Below are 21,790 nucleotides of genomic sequence, written 5' to 3'. Positions count from 1 at the left end.
CTAAGAGCACTGGATAATACGATGTTTAGGAGAAAGAATGTACTCTAAGATAATTAGAATTGTTAGATAAAGCCCAATGAGTTAAATATTATTTAGTGCAAAATAAACAGAGCTGCAGGGCAATAATTTTGGGGAGGATAAGAACTAACTTTTCTTCATTTCAGATGACAACAAAAAAAGGGGAAATGTGATTAAACTGCAGGGCCAGCAGTTACATAGATGGACATATAGTGGTTAAACATTGGACTAGGACCAAAAACACTCCCTGCAGAGTAACTTCACTATTTTCTTTAAAATATAGGAGGTATTTCAATCTACTTGGGAGAGTTTATCAAGGAGAGAATACTATCATACATTTCATCTAATCCTAAAATTATAAGATTCTGTTAGAAAATAAATCCAAGGTCTTAATTAAGGGAATACATGAAATACACTAAGTAACACTTTAAAACTAAATAATAAAATGATTCATTACTCATGTTACTATAATGCAATACAGGAATGCCATTTTATGTTGATTGCCAGTTTCTAAAATGAATCCAGAAAGAGAAATTAAATGCTTATGCTTTAAAAGTCCAGATAGCGTATTATGTATCATTATTTAGGAAAAACAGAAAATGGATATTTTAGCTTAGAATTTATAGACTTCTTTATTTGGGAGGAAGGAGGGAAAACTTTTCATAATTGTCAAGGTGAAAGGTATTCATGTAAAAGATATAAGCAGTTTCCTAAAGTTAAGTGTTGATTGAGCTTAAAGATAAAAGTTTTGCATAGTGGTGAAGTTTTTGATATTTTCACAGGGAGTCTAAGGGTTGTCATATTGAAAAAAGAAAGGAGAAAAAATACACCTATTACCACATTCAAATATATTAAAAAAGACAAACCCAACCAATTGCACCACAACCGGATGGAGGAACCCAGCTGACACACCAAGACAAGTCTGTGTGTAGGGAAGCTTGGGGATCAGCTCCTTTTACTTCAGGAGAGCCTGAACTGTGAGTATGTCTTGATTTCAACTGCATAAATGATCCTTTTTGAAGTTACATTTTGATGATCTGAATAATAAAAATGAAACCTGCTTCATGGGTGACTAGCAACGCTTTGCTTCCAGAACTCGATGAGTAAACTGCTTGAAGGATACCACTGCCTTGACTTGACTTAAAATGAGGCTGTGTCTTCTTTAGGATATGCGATGTTTAAGATCATACTATCAATACGGTCATGTTGTTTGTACTATGTTTTGTATCCTGGACAAAGACTTGCAGATCTACTTGAATCGATTAAAAGTTATTTTCATATGCAACACACTTAATTTCCAGTGTATTATAAGTACCTTTTAAGTTATGTTGACTCCCTACTATTAATGATAGTATTTTCTTTATTATATGGCTTCTATTTTATGGTCATTACCGGACCAATTAAAATTTATGTTTCATGTTTCAGAGGTTACTATGGTGAATATTAGAGAAAAGAAAAAGCAAAATACACTTCAGTCAATGCACTTAAATTTTAAAAAATGTTTTAACCACAGTTAAATTGATAACAAAACCTTATGTACTACTAATAGTATTCTTTCCAAAATGACATGCTTTTTAATTTTCATTTTGTATGCAGCAATTAGTGCAATTTTTAAAGCATGGCCTGAATGATTCAGTGGATATCACGTCAAACTACAAATGTGAAAGGCTGATAGCACTGCCAAATAGGTATGTATTTTCTATGTGATGTTTTCACAAACATAACCAAATTGCATTTTTATACATGAATTTATTATATGGCAAATAATTTTCACTGATATTTTGTTAGCTATAAATTCTGAAAAGCTTCAACTATTTTTTAACATTTATTTTTGGTTGTGCTGGGTCTTTGTTGTTTTGTGTGGGCTTTCTCTAATTGTGGTGTGTGGGCTTCTCATTGCAGTGGCTTCTGTAGTTGCAGAGAACAGTCTCTAGGAACATGGGCTTCAGTAGTTGCAGCACGCAGTACTTGCGGCTTGCGGGCCCTAGAATGGGCAGGCTTCAGTAGTTGTGGCATACAGGCTCAGGAGTTGCGGCTCGGGGGCGCTAGAGCGTGGGCTCAGTAGTTGTGGGGCATGAGTTTAGTTGCCCCGTGGCATGTGGAATCCTTTTGGACCAGGGATTGAACCTATGTCCCCTGCAATGGCAGGTGGATTCTTATCCTCTGTGCTACCAGAGAAGTCCCCCAAAACTGCTTTTAAAAAGCTTTTGTACACTGGAGGCCACAGTGGAATCTTGGGTCCTGCCCTCCAGTACAGAAGTTCCTATAGCAGCCAGTTGAAAAATTACTGGCACGGAAGAGTGGTGCTAGTGGGTACAATGTAGCACTAATAACAGGGTTGCAAACGTCAGGATTTGTCAAGTAATACCACTAAAAACCATTAACCATCTACTATCAAAAAACCACAGTGACCACTTCACACAAGTCACAACTCATATCCACTGGGAAATTGGTCCACTCTGTGAGTGTAGTGATTTGTTTCTTATCTTCACTGGCCATTCTTAACAAATCAAGTAAGTAGTTTTGAAAACATCAGTAAATGGCCTTGGGAACAGAAAGTGACTGGCACATTGTAAAGGAGACAGAAATCAGCCATTAAGTTCAAAATGGAATCTAATCTGTTAATTCATTAATAAGTGACAACACTAGCCATTCAATATGGGCTTCTAAATGATGGATATTACTACTATTTTAAAAAATACATTGTTCTCTTTGAGCTTGAAAATGCAGCAAAACAAGGAAGGTTTATTGCTGATCTTAACCAACTATTTATTTTATCTGAAGATTGGAGCTGAGGCAAATGGTTTTAGGTTTTGTGCTAAATGGCCTTCTAGAAACATCTTGATCATGGCTATCAGGCCTAGAAATAAGTTTGAAAAGATATACTTTTGGGGAAAATCTGCTCAGCATTCTGAGAATTTCAGCAAACTCTGGACTGACTGACTTATTTTCATGAACATAGCAAACAAAAAGATTAGTACCTTTTTCAAAGAGGTATATTTAGGTGACATAATTTTCCTTAAAATTGCTAGTGTGGATAATGTTAAAGGAATCATATCAAAGCATTGCTGACAGAACTCATCATTAATAAAGAAAATTCTGATCATATGGGATTAGGAGGAGCGAGGTTTGGTGAAACGGATCACTGGCTCTGAAAGTCAGATGGATCTGTGGTCATGGGTAGCAATCATGAACATCTTTATTTTTCATTAATACCTCTATCACAAAGTTGTTATAAGGATTATGTAAATGAAATAATATAAATGCGCTTATTAACACACTGCCTGATACACAGCAAATGCTAAATAAGTATTACTTACTGATTCAGTCATCTAGCTCAAGGGTTCAATTCTGACTGTACATTAGAATGCCCTGAGAAGCTTTTAAAGGAAACCATTGCTTGGAGTCTATTCCAGACCAATTAAATCAGAAGATCTAGGGGAGGGGGCCAGGCATTGGTATCTTTAAAAAGCCATCAAGAGGATTCTAATATGTAGCCAGGATTGAGAGTTACTGAGAATTTCTTCTACAAAGTACCCGAGCATGGTAGTCTCAAAAAATCTGTGGTGCTAGGATCCTTACTACTTCCTAAGATAGACGGTTTCATTCTAAAAAAGTATTTCCTTAAAAGGAGACAACATCTGTTTTGGCATTTTCACTCATCGGTCCTTGTTCTGCTTTCGGGAGAGATACAACACAAGGTGAAATCCTTTTCTCCGCAGTCTTGAACGCATTCCCATCTCCAGATGCCTGTTTCCTTCCACTTGCTCCTTGCTCTTCCCCACCCCACCCCTCACTGGCTCTGTGGCCTTTTCTTAGTGTGCTGCGGAGGATGAAACCCTGTACTCAGGGGCAAACCTTACCAGCTGAGGACAGAACTGGATTAGTAGGACAGTCTTCATTTAAGACACTCCATAGGCATGAAGTCAACCAAGGACGGGTTAGTTTTTGTTGCAGCCACATCACACAATGGATATGGCAACTGCAGTCAACAGCAACTGTGTTTCTGTTAATGGAGGTAACACCCTTCCTGTACTTGAACAGTTGATTTTAATATCCACATGCAGGACTTCACAAACTTTTTGAGTAAATCCCCTCTTTGATTCAACAGCATTTATTGCGCTAAGCACTTGGTACACAGAGGCAAATTAAGCAGGACTTGTTTCCTAACTCTGTTGTTCAGTTGCTCGGTCGTGTCCGACTCTTTGCAACTCCATGGACTGCAGCGTGCCAGGCTTCCCTGTTCCCTCACCATCTCCTGGAATCTGCCCAAGTTCATGGCCATTGAATTGGTGATGCCATCCAACGATCTCATCCTCTGTCGCCCTCTAATGGAGTTTAAAATATAGCAATGGAGAAAAGAAAAGAAAAGAAAAAAAAACAAACCCCTCTACAGTTTTCAAAGTTAATTCAGCTATCTGAGCTCTCAAAATCACGTCACCTGTCATGCCTCAGCTCACTTTCAACAGTGGCCACGAGCTGTTTCTACCTGAGCCTGTCATCTCCCTATGTGACCACGTAACACAGGTCCCTCTCCAGGGCCCCTTCTCCTCTTCCTGGTAATCTACATTGCATGCTCAGCTCCATTTTTGGCAGCCTGCCATTCTTCCTAGATTGCCTTTTCCTTTTTAGGGTTTCAGATGACCAGAAACACGCCTGTAAGTTTCTAACAACTTTGTGAAATCTGGCTCCCTGCAGTTGAGACACACAAAAGACTGGACTCAGTCCTCTTGCCTCGCTCCCTCTGTTGTTCTGAGCCCCGCACTCTGGGGACAGGCTGTCACCGGGGATTACATAACTTCCTCTTCACCAGTCAGTTCCCCTTCCGAGGATTCAATTTCCCTCTTTACAAAAATTTAAACTGGAATTTCATGCTCTACTAAAATGGTTTCTTCTGGATGAAATTATGGGTAGAGTTTTAAGAAGGGCTAAGTTTTTTCAAATGTTTTTCTCTGTGTATAATGTCAAGTCAGGAAATAAATTATGGTAATTCAAATCTACTTTACAGCATTCAAAGTTTGAATGCACACTCCTGCAAAGATATTTTCCGAGAGCAGGGTCTCTGTCATATTCACCTTCATTTTACATGCAGTATTTAGGAGGTGCTAGGGCTTCCCTTGTGGCTCAGAGGTTAAAGCATCTGCCTCCAATGTGGGAGACCCGGGTTTGATCCCTGTGTTGGGAAGATACCCTGGAGAAGGAAATGGCAACCCACTCCAGTATTCTTGCCTGGAGAATCCCATGGACGGAGGAGCCTGGTAGGCTACAATCCACGGGGTTGCAAAGAGTCGGATATGACTGAGCGACTTCACTTCACTTCAGGGGTAAAGAAACATCAACAACTTCAGATATGCGGATGATACCACGCTAATGGCAGAAAGTGAAGAGGAACTAAAGAAGTCTCTGGACGAGGGTAAAGAAGGAGAGTGAAAAAGCTGGCTTAAAACTAAATATTAAAAAAAAACTAAGATCATGGCATCCAGCCCCATTACTTCATGGCAAATAAAGGGTGAAAAGGTGGAAGCAGTGACAGATTTCCTCTTCTTGGGCTCTAAAATCACTGTGGATAGTGACTGCAGCCATGAAATCAGAAGACGTTTGCTTCTTGGCAGGAAAGCTATGACAAACCTAGACAGTGTGTTGAAAAGCAGAGACATAACTCTGATGACAAAGGTCCATAAAGTCAAGGCTATGGTCTTCCCACTGGTAACGTACCATTGTGAGAGTTGGATTGTAAAGAAGGCAGAGTGCAAAAGAATTAATGCCTTTGAACTATGGTGCTGGAGTCCCTTGGATAGCAAGGAGATCATACCAGTCAATCTTAAGGGAGATCAACTCTGAATACTCACTGGAAGGACTGATGCTGAAGCTGAAACTCCAGTATTTTGGTCATCTGATGTGAACAGCTGACTCAGAGTCCCTGATACTGGGAAAGATTGATGGCAGAAGGAGAAGAGGGTGTCAGAGGATAAGATGGCTGGATGGCATCACTGATGCAATGGACATGAACTCCCAGAGGGGAGATGGTGAGGGACAGAGGGGCCTGATCCATGCTGCAGTCCATGGGGTCACAAAGAATCAGACACGGCTGGGCAACTGAACAACAACAGTGGTAAACAACCTGCCTGCCAATGAAGGAGACATAAGAGATGCAGGTTTGATCCCCGGGTTGGGAAGATCCCCTGAAGAAGGTAATGGCTACCCACTCCAGTCTTCTTGCCTGGAGAAACCTATGGATAGAGGAGACTGGCAGACTACAGTCCATAGGGATGTAAAGAATCAGACATGACTAAAGCGACTTAGCACTAGATATTCACCAAAATGAAAATAATCAAAAGGTGTTGTTTTAAATCTGTCACTGAACACTTGTATGTGCCAGGGTAAACAAAAGAACAGTTTTGTTGTTTGTAGAATGCATTTCTTTCATTTCTACAAACAAAAAAACTAAGGCTTAGAAAAGGTTATTTTACTGACTGAAGGTCACAGAGTTAGTTAGGTCTCATTTTGATATGAGACCCTGAATGTCTGTTGCACCTGCTAAGAAGCTTCTGTAATGAAGTATGGCAGTCATTCTAAGAAAGAGATGCAATGAGACCCCCTAGAATCCTATCCTCCCATCTTCTCTTTATGATGACCTCTCAGACTGAGCTCTTCAGAGCTGCTGATGCCCAACAAAGAGCAGGTAACAAATAGCATTGCTAACATTGTCTGCTGCCACAGACAAGTGGAATTCACACACTACCAACAGTCCCAAACGCCCTAACCCACAGACTATGTCAGCTGCAGGCACTTGCTTTCAAAATCTTGGATTGCACGTCCTCTATCCTATTTACATTACCACTCTATGCTTCTAGGTCAGCGGACTCTCCAATCTGACTCTCTGGCGGCCATCATCACCTGTCTTGGTTTTGTTTGGTTACTTTGCTCTCCTGTGCAAATGTTGCGAGTCTACCTAACCAGGCAAGTGTTGTGCTCTATTGGTCTGTTACATTAATTGCACACCCCTGTAGGCTAGTGATTTTAATACCTTCAATGAGGTGTTAGATCGAAAAAGAAATTTACGACCCTTTCCTCTATTCCTTGGAGAAGGGGATGGTAACCTACTCCAGTATTCTTGTCTGGAGAATTCCTTGGACAGAGGAGCCTCGTGGGCTACAGTCCATGGGTCACAGTTGGACATTTTTTACAATGTCTGAAAAATCAATCATCTACTATTTGTGCAAAGTCAGACACGACTGAGCAACTAACACACCTCTATTCCCACTGTGGAATGAGAGACTGCCAGTCTGTCACATACTACATGGCAATAGGTGCCAAAATGAATGAATGAATGCCATCTGTGAGGGAAAGAGTCAAGGCAGGAAACCGGACAGGGGTCAGCAGTGGGTTCAGTTCACTCATGTCTTACTCATGTCTCACTCATGTCTTCACTTTAGGGAAACTGACAACTCATCTTTGAAAAATATGAGCTGTCGTCTCTATCTTAATTTCTTTCCCCATCCCAGCTTCCCCAAGAAAAGACAATTCCATAGTTTAGTTGATTTTAATATAATAACAGACCTTGAACACTGACCATAGGATAGAAAAGGTTCATGCAGGATGCTCCAACAGCTTCTACACTATGTGCTGCTTGTCTTGTGATACCATAATGCTCTCACATACATTGTGCAGATATCCACATGGTTCAAAGTAGGATAAAAGAAAAGTTTCTCACAATGTCTGAAAAATCAATCATTTACTATTTGTGCTTTGAGCTAAATTAATTATTACAAATGTAACAAACGACTCACTCAATGTTTGGCATTCTGTTGTAGGAAACATCTGAGGACATAAAAGCTACACTCAAGGAACATGTCCTTTTAGCACCTTCACTTTTTGATCCCTACAGAAGAGAATGAGAAATCAGATGGTGACGATGATGACGACTTCAGTCAGCAGCTGGTCTTGCTCCTCCAAAGGAGTGCACTTTAATCATAGCGTCCAGTCACCATACAACTTCTCAGGAGCATCAAATTTTACTGCCTGCTCCATGGATGAGAAATTACTCTCTAGTGTGTTAATAACATTTTACTCTGTTATTTTCATCATGGGGCTGGTTGGAAACATAATTGCCCTCTATGTATTTCTGGGTATCCACCGCAAAAGAAATTCCATTCAGATTTACCTACTCAATGTAGCCATTGCAGACCTCTTACTTATCTTCTGCCTCCCTTTCCGAATAATGTATCACATTAATCAAAATAAGTGGACACTAGGTGTGATTCTTTGCAAGGTTGTGGGAACACTATTTTATATGAACATGTATATTAGCATTATTTTGCTTGGCTTCATCAGTTTGGATCGTTACATCAAAATTAATCGGTCTATCCAACAACGGAAGGCATTAACAACTAAGCAGAGTATTTATGTTTGCTGTATAGTATGGACAGTTGCTGTTGCTGGATTTTTAACTATGATCATTTTAACCCTTAAGAAAGGAGGTCATAATTCCACAATGTGCTTCCATTACAGAGATAAGCTCAATGCAAAAGGAGAAGCAATTTTTAACTACGTTCTTGTGGTAATGTTCTGGCTAATTTTCCTACTAATCATCCTTTCATATATTAAGATTGGCAAGAATCTATTGAGGATTTCTAAAAGGAGGTCAAAATTTCCGAATTCTGGTAAATATGCCACTACCGCCCGGAATTCCTTCATTGTGCTTATCATTTTTACTGTATGTTTTGTTCCCTACCACGCCTTCCGATTTGTCTATATTTCTTCACAGCTAAATGTGTCGTCTTGCTATTGGAAGGAAATCGTTCACAAAACCAACGAGATCATGCTGGTTTTCTCATCTTTTAACAGCTGTTTAGATCCAGTCATGTATTTCCTGATGTCCAGTAATATTCGCAAGATAATGTGCCAGCTTCTTTCTAGACGATTTCAAGGGGAAGCGAGCAGGAGTGAAAGTACTTCAGAATTTAAACCAGGATACTCCCTACATGATACATCTGCCATGGCTAAAATTCAGACTACTTCTTAAAGCACTTATGTTGAACATATGAAAAAGTGATAAAATGCAGCCTAATTCCCTGAAGAACAAAAAATCATGAAACAAAGCTCAGGTCTTCCTGAAGTTCTTTGCTTATCTGTGATATTTCATTTGCTTAATTGTAATATATTTCAAGAGTAAGCTTACAGTCATCACTGGAGTACATCTGTATATAAAATCTTTTACAAATATATTGTTAGGCTAATGCTGTTAACATAGATTATAAAATTAACTGAAATTTATGATTTTGACTATAGAATAATGAAAGAAAATGTCATAGTTTCTCAAGTCACTAAAGTAATTATTCAAAATCAAGTACTGAATACTAATTTAAAGTGTGTTTAACAGTTAACTGATTTGAGGACTGACTTAAAATGTCAGAAAATATATGTTCATTGTCATTTGAAAAGCTTGTATAATTTGCCATTGTATTCATTTATGTCTAAGCCTATCAACAGATAAAATGATAATTAATAAAATTCTAACAAAAATGAAATCAACCCATTATCTATCACTCCTTAGATAAAATGGAAAGAATTTAAATGCTGTACAGTAAAAATCAAACAATAGATGAGCTAAAATTCAATAACCTAGCTACAGGACTTAAGACTGCAACTTACTTAAAACAGATTTATTAGCAATTTAGCCATCTTGAACCGCACAGTTTGGTAAAGTATAATTAAAGATGCGTATACCATATGAGCCAGCAAGTTCACTGCTAGGTACACATCTTACAGAAGCACTCAAAACATATACATAAAACACATGTAAAGATGCTCACTGACCTACTGCTCATAATATTCAACAAATGGAAACAACCTAAGTATGAGTATGCATCAGCAAAGGAATGGAGAAATAAACTACATCTGCATGCATCAACATGGAGAATTCTCAAAAATAACACTGAATAAAAACCAAAAACTGCAAAGGGTATGTACCATATGAAATGATTTATGTAAAATACAAAACTATGTTCATATTCTTTACAGATCTGTACATATGCAATAAAAATATAAAACATATGTGGTAGCCTGTGTGGTGGTACATGAGTGTTTTATTATTTCTTGTATATATCTCAGTGTTTGAAATATTTCATAACAGTACAGAAAACCTGTAGAACACAATTAAAAGGAGCAAATTCTGAAATTTTCATGTACATTAAAAAATAACTAGAGAGTAAACTAAGAGAAAGGGCCCTTATATTCTTTTAAAAAAATTTATTTTATTGAAGTATACTTGTACATTATTTTTCACATTCTTTTGCATTATGGTTTACCATAGGATACTGAATATAGTTCCCAGTGCTATGTAGTAGGACCTTATAAATTTTTTATTACTTTGCTTCGACAACATCAACAAATACCAAACTGAAATTGAGTAAGTATGACAATACTGATTTCCTTTCATGTTCTCAAAATAAATTTTTTTTACATTGTTAGTAAACATTTATATCCCTATGTGTCTCTATTGTAAACATACAGTTTGAATGGTTAAATTACATTATTATTATTACTAGTTAAGGAACATTAAAAGTAACATATATGTACTCATAATTCTAGAAGCTTTCTCATTATTTATATTAAATGTGAGAATTCCTATAAAGCCTTGCACAATGGCAATCTCAAAGAATAAAAAAGTATACCAAGTCAATTCTTGCTATAATATTTGTGTCAAAATAAATCTTGATAAAAGTCAACCTATCTATAAGCTCGTAACAACAGATGTTATAGTAACCTGAATCCTTATAGTAACCTATACACCTTACAGTAACCTGAGTCCTGTAGAATATTTCTACATTTTTAGAAAAACTTGCTAAAGTTACCAAATTTGAAGCTATTTATTATATATAACCTTCTATTTCTTATTGAAATACTGTCCCTAGCTCCCCCAAGCCGAGGTTTAGTTCTAGAAGCATACAGAAGAGGGAAATGCAGAAGTATATACTTATCCTCACCTTGCAACAGATCTTCAGAACAAGTCTCTAAATAACATCTCACATACGCCAAACCAAACAAAGGCAAAATTAACTGCTTGGTTGCAAGAGTAAGACCTAAATGCTGAGTATTGCAGTTAGCTTTGGAAAAGTTATTCTGTGCAGAGCTGGGTTTGATGGCAGTTGAATTTCTAAGATCAGGTCAATAGAAGAAGAAAATGATGTTCTAGTACAGAAGGTTTTATTTTCAATTTCTTTTTAAAATAGATTCTTCAGTCCTGCTGATATCAAAGTAGAACTAATATAATTACAGCTCTGTGAAGGAAAGCATTACTGAAAGTTATCCACAAGAGAAAAACAGCATGAAATAAGAGTTTTCTCAACAGGCAGCCTGGATTCTGCAGAAACATATTAACAGGCTAATTATTTTCTAGTTTTTTGAAATATGAATGGAAACTTCTTTTACCAGATATTAAAACTGATTCTTATCCTTTATTAATGATGGCACTGCATGGAGCACATGCAAGGATGAACTTAACAGTGGAGCAGAGCTCACATCTCTATGCAGACCCTCAATGATACATAAGATTACATGCCAAATTAATCTCTCAAAAGGGTAGAAGCAGGAACAAATCAGAGGGCAACCCAAGATTCTCGATGTGCAAGAATCTTGTAAGGTGGGTTTAAAACTTTTCTGGGTGACTTTGATATGCTTGCCTCCTTCAGAGAGAATCCCTGCAGATAAAGATGACATCAATAAAAAGCATTGGGGAAGGAAGAAATCATAAATAGTGCTGTACTTATTGAAAATAGTGCTGTGCTTATTTAAAAGAAAATAAAAAGCCAATTTAGAGATGGTTGGATGGCATTGACAATGGACATGATTTTGAGCAAATTCATGGATGGTGATGGACAGGGTAGATGGTGACAGACAGGGAAGCCTGGCGTGCTGCAGTCCATGGGGTTGCAAAGAGTCAGACACGACTGAGCAACTGAACAAAAACAACTTGTATCACATCCCCCCAAAATTCCAAGTGGATCAGAGTTAAATGTAAATAATGAATGCATTAAAACACTAACTCATCTGTGGAAGGGAGAGGACTCCCTATTAATAAAATAGAAATAACAATAGGGAAAGATGCATAGTTTTGACTTTAAAAAGTAGACTATTTTTTGGGGTGTGTCAAAAACTGTAAACAAAAATAAAAGCTAAAGCACAAAGTGGGAAAAATACTCACAACAGATATGACATTTACTGGAGAGTCTTTTATGTCAGGCACCAAAGGACACCATAAACTTCTAAAGAAACTTGTATTTTTGATCAGAACAAAGTGATTGAATCTCAGCATACAATCTGAATTATGTCAACTTTGTTGAGATAGAAACTCTCACAATGGATGATACAGTATCCTTTTTCATAGCTACTTGACCCAGTTGAGAACACAGTTCCTCTAAGTGCCTGCTATTGTGCCTCAGTTCAGTCGTGATTTTCAAATTTAAGATGTGGAGGGCTGGTTTCATGGTGGCTTCACAATAGACCCTATGGTAAAAAGGAAGTGCTAGGTTTGTTCTAAACTTCTATTTTGCCCCTTCAAGTTCACATGCAAGGGAGTAGGAAGCAAGGTACTGAGTAAAATATATTTGTTGATGTGCCTTTTACTGTGCTGGGTGCTTGACATGCATTAATATAATTTAATCCTAATTGCATTGTTATGGAAGTATCAACTGTATTTTTTATATGAGGCGATGCAAGTTGGTAGACTTTTATTCCATAGGCACTGTCTCTGCTAAAACACTGCTTTTCATTTTGCATTTTATTTTGCCCAAGCAAAACGGTAATGACTGAGATGTCTTCTGTTATTAAAAAAACACATCATACACGGGCATTACCATGCAGTTAGGGCAAAAATTCTACTATTACTCATCAAAAGTATGTGATATAAAAAAACCAACATCTTAAAAAACTAGTTTTCTAGCTATCACACATTCATACACTCTGTAAAAGCTCTGCCTGAAATATGGATGATAAAACAGTACAAAAGCAGGTTGAATAGAAGGAGAAAAAAAGAAATCAAATTAAAGCATCTCACCCTTATTAATTTTGCTTCTAGCCCAGGAAATGCACAAAGAACCATCCTAAGATGAGCTTTGGAAAAGGTTTCTAATTATGGTTTGGATGCAGGTATTGATGATGTACAGAATCTCTTTTTTGCTTTAGTAAGCCATACAAGCTATTCCAGGGGCAACAGTGAACTGTTAGTTATACTCTGGTTTGGTAATTCCACATATACTCTTCTTTTAGGTATAAAATAGTTCAAACATACAACAAAGCAAAAATACAAAAATACAATGTAACAGGCAGCTAAGCACCCATTAGCTAAATTGTGCAGATGTCAAATGTTTGGGCTCTACTCACTTAACTGTTTCCTTTGTACCTATACATAATCTAAGAAGATATACACTAGAGCTCATCTCGAGGTAGCTGCTTGCCTAAAATTAGTGTATATCTCTCTGGTGTACATGTTTACCCTATTATAACATACATAAGTGGTACAAATAACAATGTACATTAGCTTTTGTTTTAAAAATTTACACAAACAGGATCTTACTAATACACCCTTTTGGAACTTTGTTCACTCAAATTGTGTTTATGTGGATATATGAAGGTCCCCCTCATTCATCTTCACAGATGCATAGTGTTCACTGTAAGAACAAACAACAGTTTGATTCTCCATTTCTCCTAACAATGGGTCTTTAGGTGGTTTCCACAGTTTCGTTATTAGAAACCACGTTCAAGTGAAGTCCCCTGCACACATGTGTGGACATTTTCTATGGCTGACACCTAGAAGTAGAAATGCTTGGTTGTAAAGGGTATACACATTTTCATTTTATTTCATTTGTGACCAACTGCTCTCCAAAGTGATGTTTATCAGTTTATACACCTATTCCACCACTAGCAAGATGAGAGTGCCTCTACCCACATCCTCACCAATAGTTGGTTTTATCAGATTTACTAACTTTTGCCAATCTGAGAGGTGTGAAATGGCATCTCCCCAGGGTTTTAATTTGCATTTCCTTGATTACAAGTGAAAAGGAGCAGCAGTATCTCACGATTTTCTCTGCCCATTCATGTTTCTTCTTGGGTAAATGATCTATTCATATCTACACCTCTTTCCCTTTTCCCTATAATGAGTTGCCTGTATTCTTTATTTTTCTTTCAAATCATTGACCTAATTCTTTAGATATTCTGTATACTAATCTTTGGTTCTTTATATGGGTTGCAAATAACTTCTACCAGTCTGAGACTTGTCTTTTACTTTGCTTATGTTTCTTCTGCCAGTCACCACAAGGAAAGGAAGACATTTTCTAATCAATAAATCTAGAGGAACCCTGGCCTTCTGGAATACAGACACCCTTCAAGGACCAAGCTAAAGAATTTGTAGATGAAACGATCTTATAATCAGACAGCTTAGCATTTCATTCAGATATAGTACACAGGAGTGCAAATGAGGTGTCCTTTGAGAAGCAAAATGTTTCCCGAGTGTTAACCTACAAAATTCAAACATGTTAGTATAGACATGCAAATTATTTTAGGGGGATACAAAGTCTCCTAGACCAGGAGTAGATCTGTTAAATGTATCAACATATTTAAAGAAAGAACTGGCCATTCACTAGCAGGTGAGAGAAACTTGGAAGAAAAAGTGAGGTGGAGTCTATGAAGATGTTGGTATCGCCCATCCAGACAGAGTCCAGGAGAAGAGTCTTAATCAATGGACCAGGAATATTATCACCCCACTGGTAAGGCCACAGCAAGGATTATGGTGGGGCTGGATCCAATTGATCTTCTTAGCCTAGTGACATTAAATATTAGATGATGAACTAGGAGGCAGCATAACAGGTTCATAGGGCAGCTGCTGCAACCAGACTGACTGAATTCAATTTCTTGCTTCACCACTTACTATATAACCTTGTACAAGCTCTCTTTCCTCTACTGAGAAAACAAGAATAATAGGAATACCTAACTCATAGTGTTATGAAGGCTAAATGAATGAATACATGTTCCTGGCCGCTAAGAAACAGTCAATGTATGTTACTAAAATACTCAAATGCCAAAAGAAAGACAGGGGAAATATACAAAATGGAATGGTCAGAAGCTTAAGATAAACATCAGAACTAGGAAGATACACAGTGGAAGCTGACTTGGACCAAATGAGGTGGGGAAAGCACTCAGAAAGGGCAATTGAGCTTTCACCAATAACAGCAAAGTCCAGGACAAGAGCTGTGCAGACTCGTGCTATTTTGTGCTGGTCAGAACCATATTCTGAAACTTGAGCAAGTAGCAGAACAGAGGATGCCAGAAAAGGGGCGGTTTGAAAGAATGGGATTATTAAGCCTTAAAGCAGAAGACTAAAGGAAAGACAGAACAAAACTGTGTGTGTGCGGGCACGGTGTGTGTGTGGCCTCAGAGAGCAAGCAGAAAGAGGTCCAGTGAAGGACAGGAGCTGCAAAAGCAGCATGTTTCACTTGACTGTAGAATAGGAAGCCAGTGAGTTATCTGCTAGGAGAACTATTTCATTATAGCATGGATCCTCAGCAGGCTGGGAAGGCAGCATTTTGAGCATTTAATAAGGTTTGGATCTGATGTTCCTAAGATCTCTTTGACAGTTTTGGGTTTTGCCTTCATCATGAGTGGTAACCAGGGGCCACTGGTGATCTTTGTCGGTCCATCAGGCTGTGCCTGTATAGTCATGCCCTCGGGCTCTTCAGATTGTGCGGCTGAGGCGGGGCGGTGCAGAGGAAGGAGGCTGCTTGCTGTATGGTCAGTGGTCCCCAAGCAGTTTTCCAGAACTTTCTTTTGTTCATTCATTCGTTAATATTCACTGCTAGAGAGACTATTTAAACTCTATCTAAAATAAACTGCTGGATTCTGGGAGTTTTGTGACATTTGTTATGTTAGGTGCTCATTGTAGGGTAAGGGAATTAGAGAAGGCGAGGTTCGGAAAAAGAACGAGACTGGCACTTTACAGGAACAGATCACCTTTAATGAGGCGAGAAGGGGCAGCGGTCAGATTAGTGAGCTGTTGCACTAACCCAAGAAAAGAGTAAGTATATATAGGCATATATGTGGAAATCTATCTTAAGGAGGCCTGTTCTTCTCCAAGGTTGTTCAGGTTAGTTATCTCTTAAATGGCTGGGGCAAGGAATTCTGGAGATTGGCCGGAGGCTGGGACTGGCTGGGAGCTGGGCGTAATCAACCTTAAGGTCCATTTTTTTCTTGGGGTGAGAGAGTTCTTTGTTTTGCATAGAATGGTGGGGAGCACCTGGAGGGGAGTTTTAACTCCAGGCTATTTTGAGCCGTGTAACTTTCCTTCACTCGGGTCTTTGCTTTGTTACTGTCACTTGGCTTTGTTATGTGTAATCAGAGTGGTTGAACAGGTTACCACCTTGCATCCCGAACTGGAGGACAAGGCACCTTCACTGTACAACTGGCTCAATGGTATAAACTCAGGTGGGAATGGTAATCACTCTGATGTGTGATTATTTTTAAATGTTATCCAGTGGCAAACCTCTGGACTAAAAGACCTAGATGCCTTCCTTTAACATGGCTGGTAATGCTGTTACAGGCCCTTTCCTGTTAGACAAATTTCCTTTCTATGTTTCCTACCTCTTCTCACGTTCTATCCCCTACCAGGACCTTCTAGCACCCCCAATACCCTCAACTCTAATTCTTTCCTCTCCTATACTCAGCAGCACCTCTTTCTCTTCCCCAGTTGAGTTTTATCTATTTTCTGACTTTCTCTTTGAATTGCCTTTCTCACAATGTAGTGTCCTCTTATGTGTCCCCTGATCTGTCAGAAGCAGAAATGTTTCATTATTTGGGTGGAAATTTGGTTTGTACTCAAAAGAAAAACACTGTTTCCGCTATATTAAAAACAACTTTCAGCTGGTTGCAAAGGGAACTGATGAGGTTTGCATGCATGTTCATATTCAGTTCCCCTTTGTGGCCAGTGAGACTTGAAAAACACTGGAACACACAGGGTCAGCTCTTGTGCAGACTGATTATAGAGTTCCAAATATATGTGGCAAGTGGTGAGAGGAGTCAGCTAAATAAGTAAATGAGGGTCTCATGCTCTGTCAGCTGGCATTTGTGATCCTGCAAATAACTAAACCTCCAGTAATAAGTACAACCTAGCATGGTGGACAGAACGCTACGAGAGGGGCAAGCTAGACTAATCATCTTTCTATATCCTTTTAGGCTCTAGTATTGGAGATACCTGGGGCTTCCCCGATGGTTCAGATGGTAAAGAATCTGCCAGCGATGCAGGAGACAGGGGTTCGATCCCTGGGTTGGGAAAATCCCCTGCAGCAGGGTGTGGCAACCCACTCCAGTATTCTTGTCTGGAGAATCCCATGGACAGAGGAGCCTGATGGGCTATAGCCCATAGGGTCGCAAAGAGTCAGACATGGCTGAAGTAACTTAGCAGGCAGGAAGGCAGGCATTGGAGATATCATGTCCACTTTACTTTACTGATTCCTAAGATGTTGATGCTCACTCTTGCCATCTCTTGCTTGACCATGTCTAATTTACCTTGATTCATGGACCTAACATTCCAGGTTCCTATGCAGTATTATTCCTTAAAGTCCACTGGACTTTACTTTCACCACCAGACACATCCACAAATGAACGTTGTTTCTGCTTTGGCCCAGCTGCTTCATTCTTTCTGGGAGCTTTTAGTAATTGCCCTCCACTCTTAGGATCCACTTCTTACAATCAAGTGAGCAGAAACAGACTTTTCCTCTAGTTTTACTGAAAAGCTAGATTAGTTCTAGAAATAGAAAGGGGCTATTTACAGAGGATAAAAAGTACAAAGGAAAGAGTATGGATACTTTCAATACACCTCTTCATAGAAGAAATGAGCAAAAGAAAATGACAGCTCCAAGACTGAAGCAAGGCACAGTGGGTATGTCTTTGCAAAGTAAAGTTTTCTTTTTGGATGTTGTCCAAGAAACAATGGACTCTGAGGTACGCATACTATATTAATCCTTAAGGAAGAGCCACTATATTGTACTTTGAGGGAAAAAATATAAAAATCTAGTTAGAACATTGCTGTTGCAAGTGCATTAAAGAAAAGATGGTAGATTAAAATTCTCTGCAGCTCTTCCCATCCAGAAGTGGAGTCTTTGCCCATCTCTTGAGTCTGAGCAGGTACTGTGACTTGCTTTGACCAATAAAATGTAGTGGACATTGTATGGCATCTGAGCAAAGCCTTAAGAGGCCTTGCAGATTCCAGTTTTGTGCTCCTGGAACCCCGAGACCACCACAGGGTAAATAAACCCAGGATGAAAAATTACATGGAGAGAGATACTTAGCCTGTACCACCGTCTCAGCTGAGGCTCCAGACATGAGTGAGGCCATCGCGGACCATTGAGGCTCAGATGAGCTACCTGATAACGAAGAAGCTGCATGAATGACCCCAGAACAAATTGCAGGATTGAGAGTGAACAAATGGTTGTTGTCAGAAGTCACCAAGTCTAGGTGTGGTTTGGTATGTAGCAGTAGATAAATGATGCACATAACATTAAAAGTATGTATGCCATTAGACAACAAATATAGTAAGTAATTTCATTGACAAAAAAGACAATGCCTTGAATTATTTTGCTTAAAAGCTGTGTGTGTGTGTGTGTATCTGGGTATGAAAGAGACAGGGAGAGAAATTTATTTTCCAAACCACTGAAGAGTGGGGATTGGAAGGGCTATTGAAGATTTAGTAATGAACAATGTGTTGACAAGAGATAAAAACAAGCATATGCTGCGTGATGAGGCAACTGGTTAGGTGATCTCTTAAGAGGAAGGGATCTACAGAGTTTGTTAAATAGACAGGAAGAAGTGACTACAGGGGAGGGTCAAGGTAATTTCTCCTCTGCTTTCTTCATTAGGTAAAAGACCTTTTAAATGACATCGGTTAATAACATGATGTGACATGCTGTTTTCATTACAAGCCTTTTAGTATTATTTGAGTTTACAAAACTATGTCCATGAATTGCTATGATTAAAAAAAAGTTAAGAAAAGCTACAGATATGAGAAAAAGTTTCATATAAAATGTCAGACTTTCTTTTTACCACTACGGTAATTGTAGTTGTGAATGACTTTACGAAGGTTAACACTTGTGGTAATCACTAGTATAAAGCAAAACAAAATCTCCAAAGGACATAACCTATTAAAGACAGATGAGTGTCAATGGGTTTTCAGCTTAAGGACAGAAATCCATTGTCCTTACAATGACTTTTATCTTACCACGTTTAAAGTGTTTTCCAGCTATGAAAATAAAGAAGCTTATCATTTTCTCAGAGCTTAAAAAAAACCCTAAACTTTTAAATTGTTCTAATTTTCTAGCTGGAAGATAGTGCAAAGCAGGCAGCTTATGCTTCAACCTTTAACAGTAAAAGAGGTTTAACTAGGGCTGGTAGTAGATTGCCCTCTACTGGTCAAAGCATCACCAAAGAAATGATTCTCTACAGACTTTCTGTGTTAAAATTTAGGGTGGAGAGGGAGGTGGGAGGGGGGATCGGGACGGGGAATACATATAAATCCATGTCTGATTCATGTCAATGTATGACAAAAACCACTACAATATTGTAAAGTAATTAGCCTCAAACTAATAAAAATAAATGGGAAAAAAATTTAACTGTGGTTGCTTCTTTTCAATTTTCTCTACAAATACTTCTGGCGATATGGAATTCCAGAGAACTTATATTTCCTGCCTTCAATATTTATGTGTAGGTTTATTAAAACAATACATTTTAGACTGGCTTTTGATGGAGGAAGAACAAGAGACTACATGGTAATATTAGAAACTATACCATACATAGTACAATTTGAGAAATATCTAAGAAACACCAACACTTGCTTAGAGTGATACCTTAAAATGACTACTTCAAGTCTAATATATCTCTGCCAGTCAAAACATTATGAAGACACAACCACTAATATAAGAAATGATTCAGACAAGGATCACCAATGAATGCTAAAATCCACTGGGTAAAATGGGGAAAAATATATTTACAGAGTCTCAAAATATGACACCCTCAGATTACTTATCAATTGCAAAGGGCAAAAGCACCAGTATAATGGAGAGTTGGCAGCAATTAATAAATGTCCAGATTGAAACCTGATACAGTTTTGGTCACCAGGGATATTTGTTCACCTTTACCTAAATAGTCCAGATTCTGGTAGCAGCGAAGAATATGGGATCTGAAGTCACACTATCAGTGACTTCAGTAATAGCCCTACAATATACCAGTTGTAGTACCATCAACAAGTTATCTATCCTCTATGGACCTAAGTCTCCTCACCTAGGAAATGACAGTAATAATGGTACCCATCTCAGAGATACTTTAATTAAATATAGCATAAAAATTAAATGAATTAATATAGATAAAAGCACTTCAGTCATTATCATTTGTTATTATTATAAATTTCCTAAAAGTGGTTCTCAGGAAAGTTTGTTACTGCAATACTTGGGGCTCTTAATAAGAGAAAATAAATATAGACACTAATAGGTATAGGATGTAAGACCTTAGATACTCAACTCTTACTCATCTTCCTTTGACATCTTTTTTCCCCTTGAATAAAGATAGTGATACAGAGCAGCAGACTTACCCTCCAGACAATCTTATCTAGAAATTCCAAAGAAGTGACTGGTAATAAAATGGCAAGGAAATGGTCTTTGGAAGAAAAGCGGCAATGATGAGGGTTCTGGGCACTGATACATGATGCCTTTTTAACTCCCTAAATCTCACTGCAAGTCATAATCCAAGTCACTAGGGTATAGGTGTACGTATATATTTTATACCTGTGACAATAAAATGGCCTAAATTATTTTAAGAATTCTATCATCCAATATTCCATTTTCAGAAATTTTAGTCTACTTTTGGCTTTTCAAAGAACTTGAAAACAAAAAGGTAGGTAGGTTCTGAAGCATGATATGAACCAAAATTGACTGACTCAAAGATGTTGAAATTCAAAATTCGACTGTCCTCAAAAATATCTTTGCCTCATCTAATCCAATGCTGAAATTTCCCTCTCCCTAAAATCTGCTAATTTCCCATCTGCTTTCCAACTGCCCCCTCTGTGGAGATTCTAGTTCTAATGACTGCCACCATGCTTCGATGGTGTGCATTTCTAGAAGACAATGTACCCAGTACATTCAAGCCTATCTGGAAAGACAAAAGCCAAAGGTGAAGTATAGTGAAACTCTAACTGGCAGTTCCATTTTATGTTTTGTCATTAGACCTTTCTTACAAAAGAAAAGAAAGAAAGTGAAGTCGCTCAGTTGTGTCCCACTCTTTGCGACCCCATGGACTGTAACCTACCAGGTTCCTGTGTCCATGGGATTTTCCAGGCAAGAGTACTGGAGTGGGTTGCCATTTCCTTCTCCAGAGGTAATCACTTTTCTGTGCTATTATACATTTCCACACTTTGGACTATAATTTCTGCTGTTTTTTTTTTTTTTAAACAGTTCTTGAGGGAAATACTCCCAAGCCAGCTTGTAGCAGCAAGTAGAGGATCTTCACGCCCTGATTAAGGGTGAGACGGCCATGATTACAGCTGCTCGTGGTAGATGGTGAGGCCTGAGCACAGTGCAACTGGAGACAGAGACAGGGCTGTGGTCAGACACCACATCCTGAAGAGAGCGGGGACCTCAGGGAGCCTTGAACAAACCACAGCTTTGAGTAACAGGTCTCTGTTTCGCTCCTCCTAAAGTTCGGGTGTGCGGTGAACTGGATAAAGGCTTCTACTGCT

The 21,790-nt window shown here is 38.5% G+C and overlaps 2 protein-coding genes across 13 annotated transcripts in view; one reads left to right on the top strand and one right to left on the bottom strand.

Moving 5' to 3' along the window:
* CASK (calcium/calmodulin dependent serine protein kinase) overlaps window positions 1-21,790 on the bottom strand; it is a 386,525-nt gene that overhangs the window by 150,867 nt on the left and 213,868 nt on the right. The gene's annotated exons all lie outside the window — the stretch shown is intronic.
* On the top strand, window positions 806-10,081 carry GPR34 (G protein-coupled receptor 34). The gene is made up of 4 exons (XM_061135991.1): window positions 806-995; window positions 1,615-1,706; window positions 6,873-6,978; window positions 7,833-10,081. Exon 4 carries the CDS (start codon window positions 7,913-7,915, stop codon window positions 9,041-9,043), a length of 1,131 nt encoding a protein of 376 aa, XP_060991974.1. The 5' UTR covers window positions 806-995; window positions 1,615-1,706; window positions 6,873-6,978; window positions 7,833-7,912; the 3' UTR covers window positions 9,044-10,081.

The sequence above is a fragment of the Dama dama genome, chromosome X (assembly GCF_033118175.1).
Source record: "Dama dama isolate Ldn47 chromosome X, ASM3311817v1, whole genome shotgun sequence".
Classification (NCBI taxonomy): Eukaryota; Metazoa; Chordata; class Mammalia; order Artiodactyla; family Cervidae; genus Dama; species Dama dama.
Note: the sequence above shows the minus strand (reverse complement) of the source record. Positions and strands in the feature narration are given on the sequence as shown.

What these genes read in the sequence shown, in the direction of transcription:
- GPR34 (XM_061135991.1), top strand. Translation starts at nt 7,913, where the DNA reads ATGAGAAATCAGATGGTGACGATGATGACGACTTCAGTCAGCAGCTGG.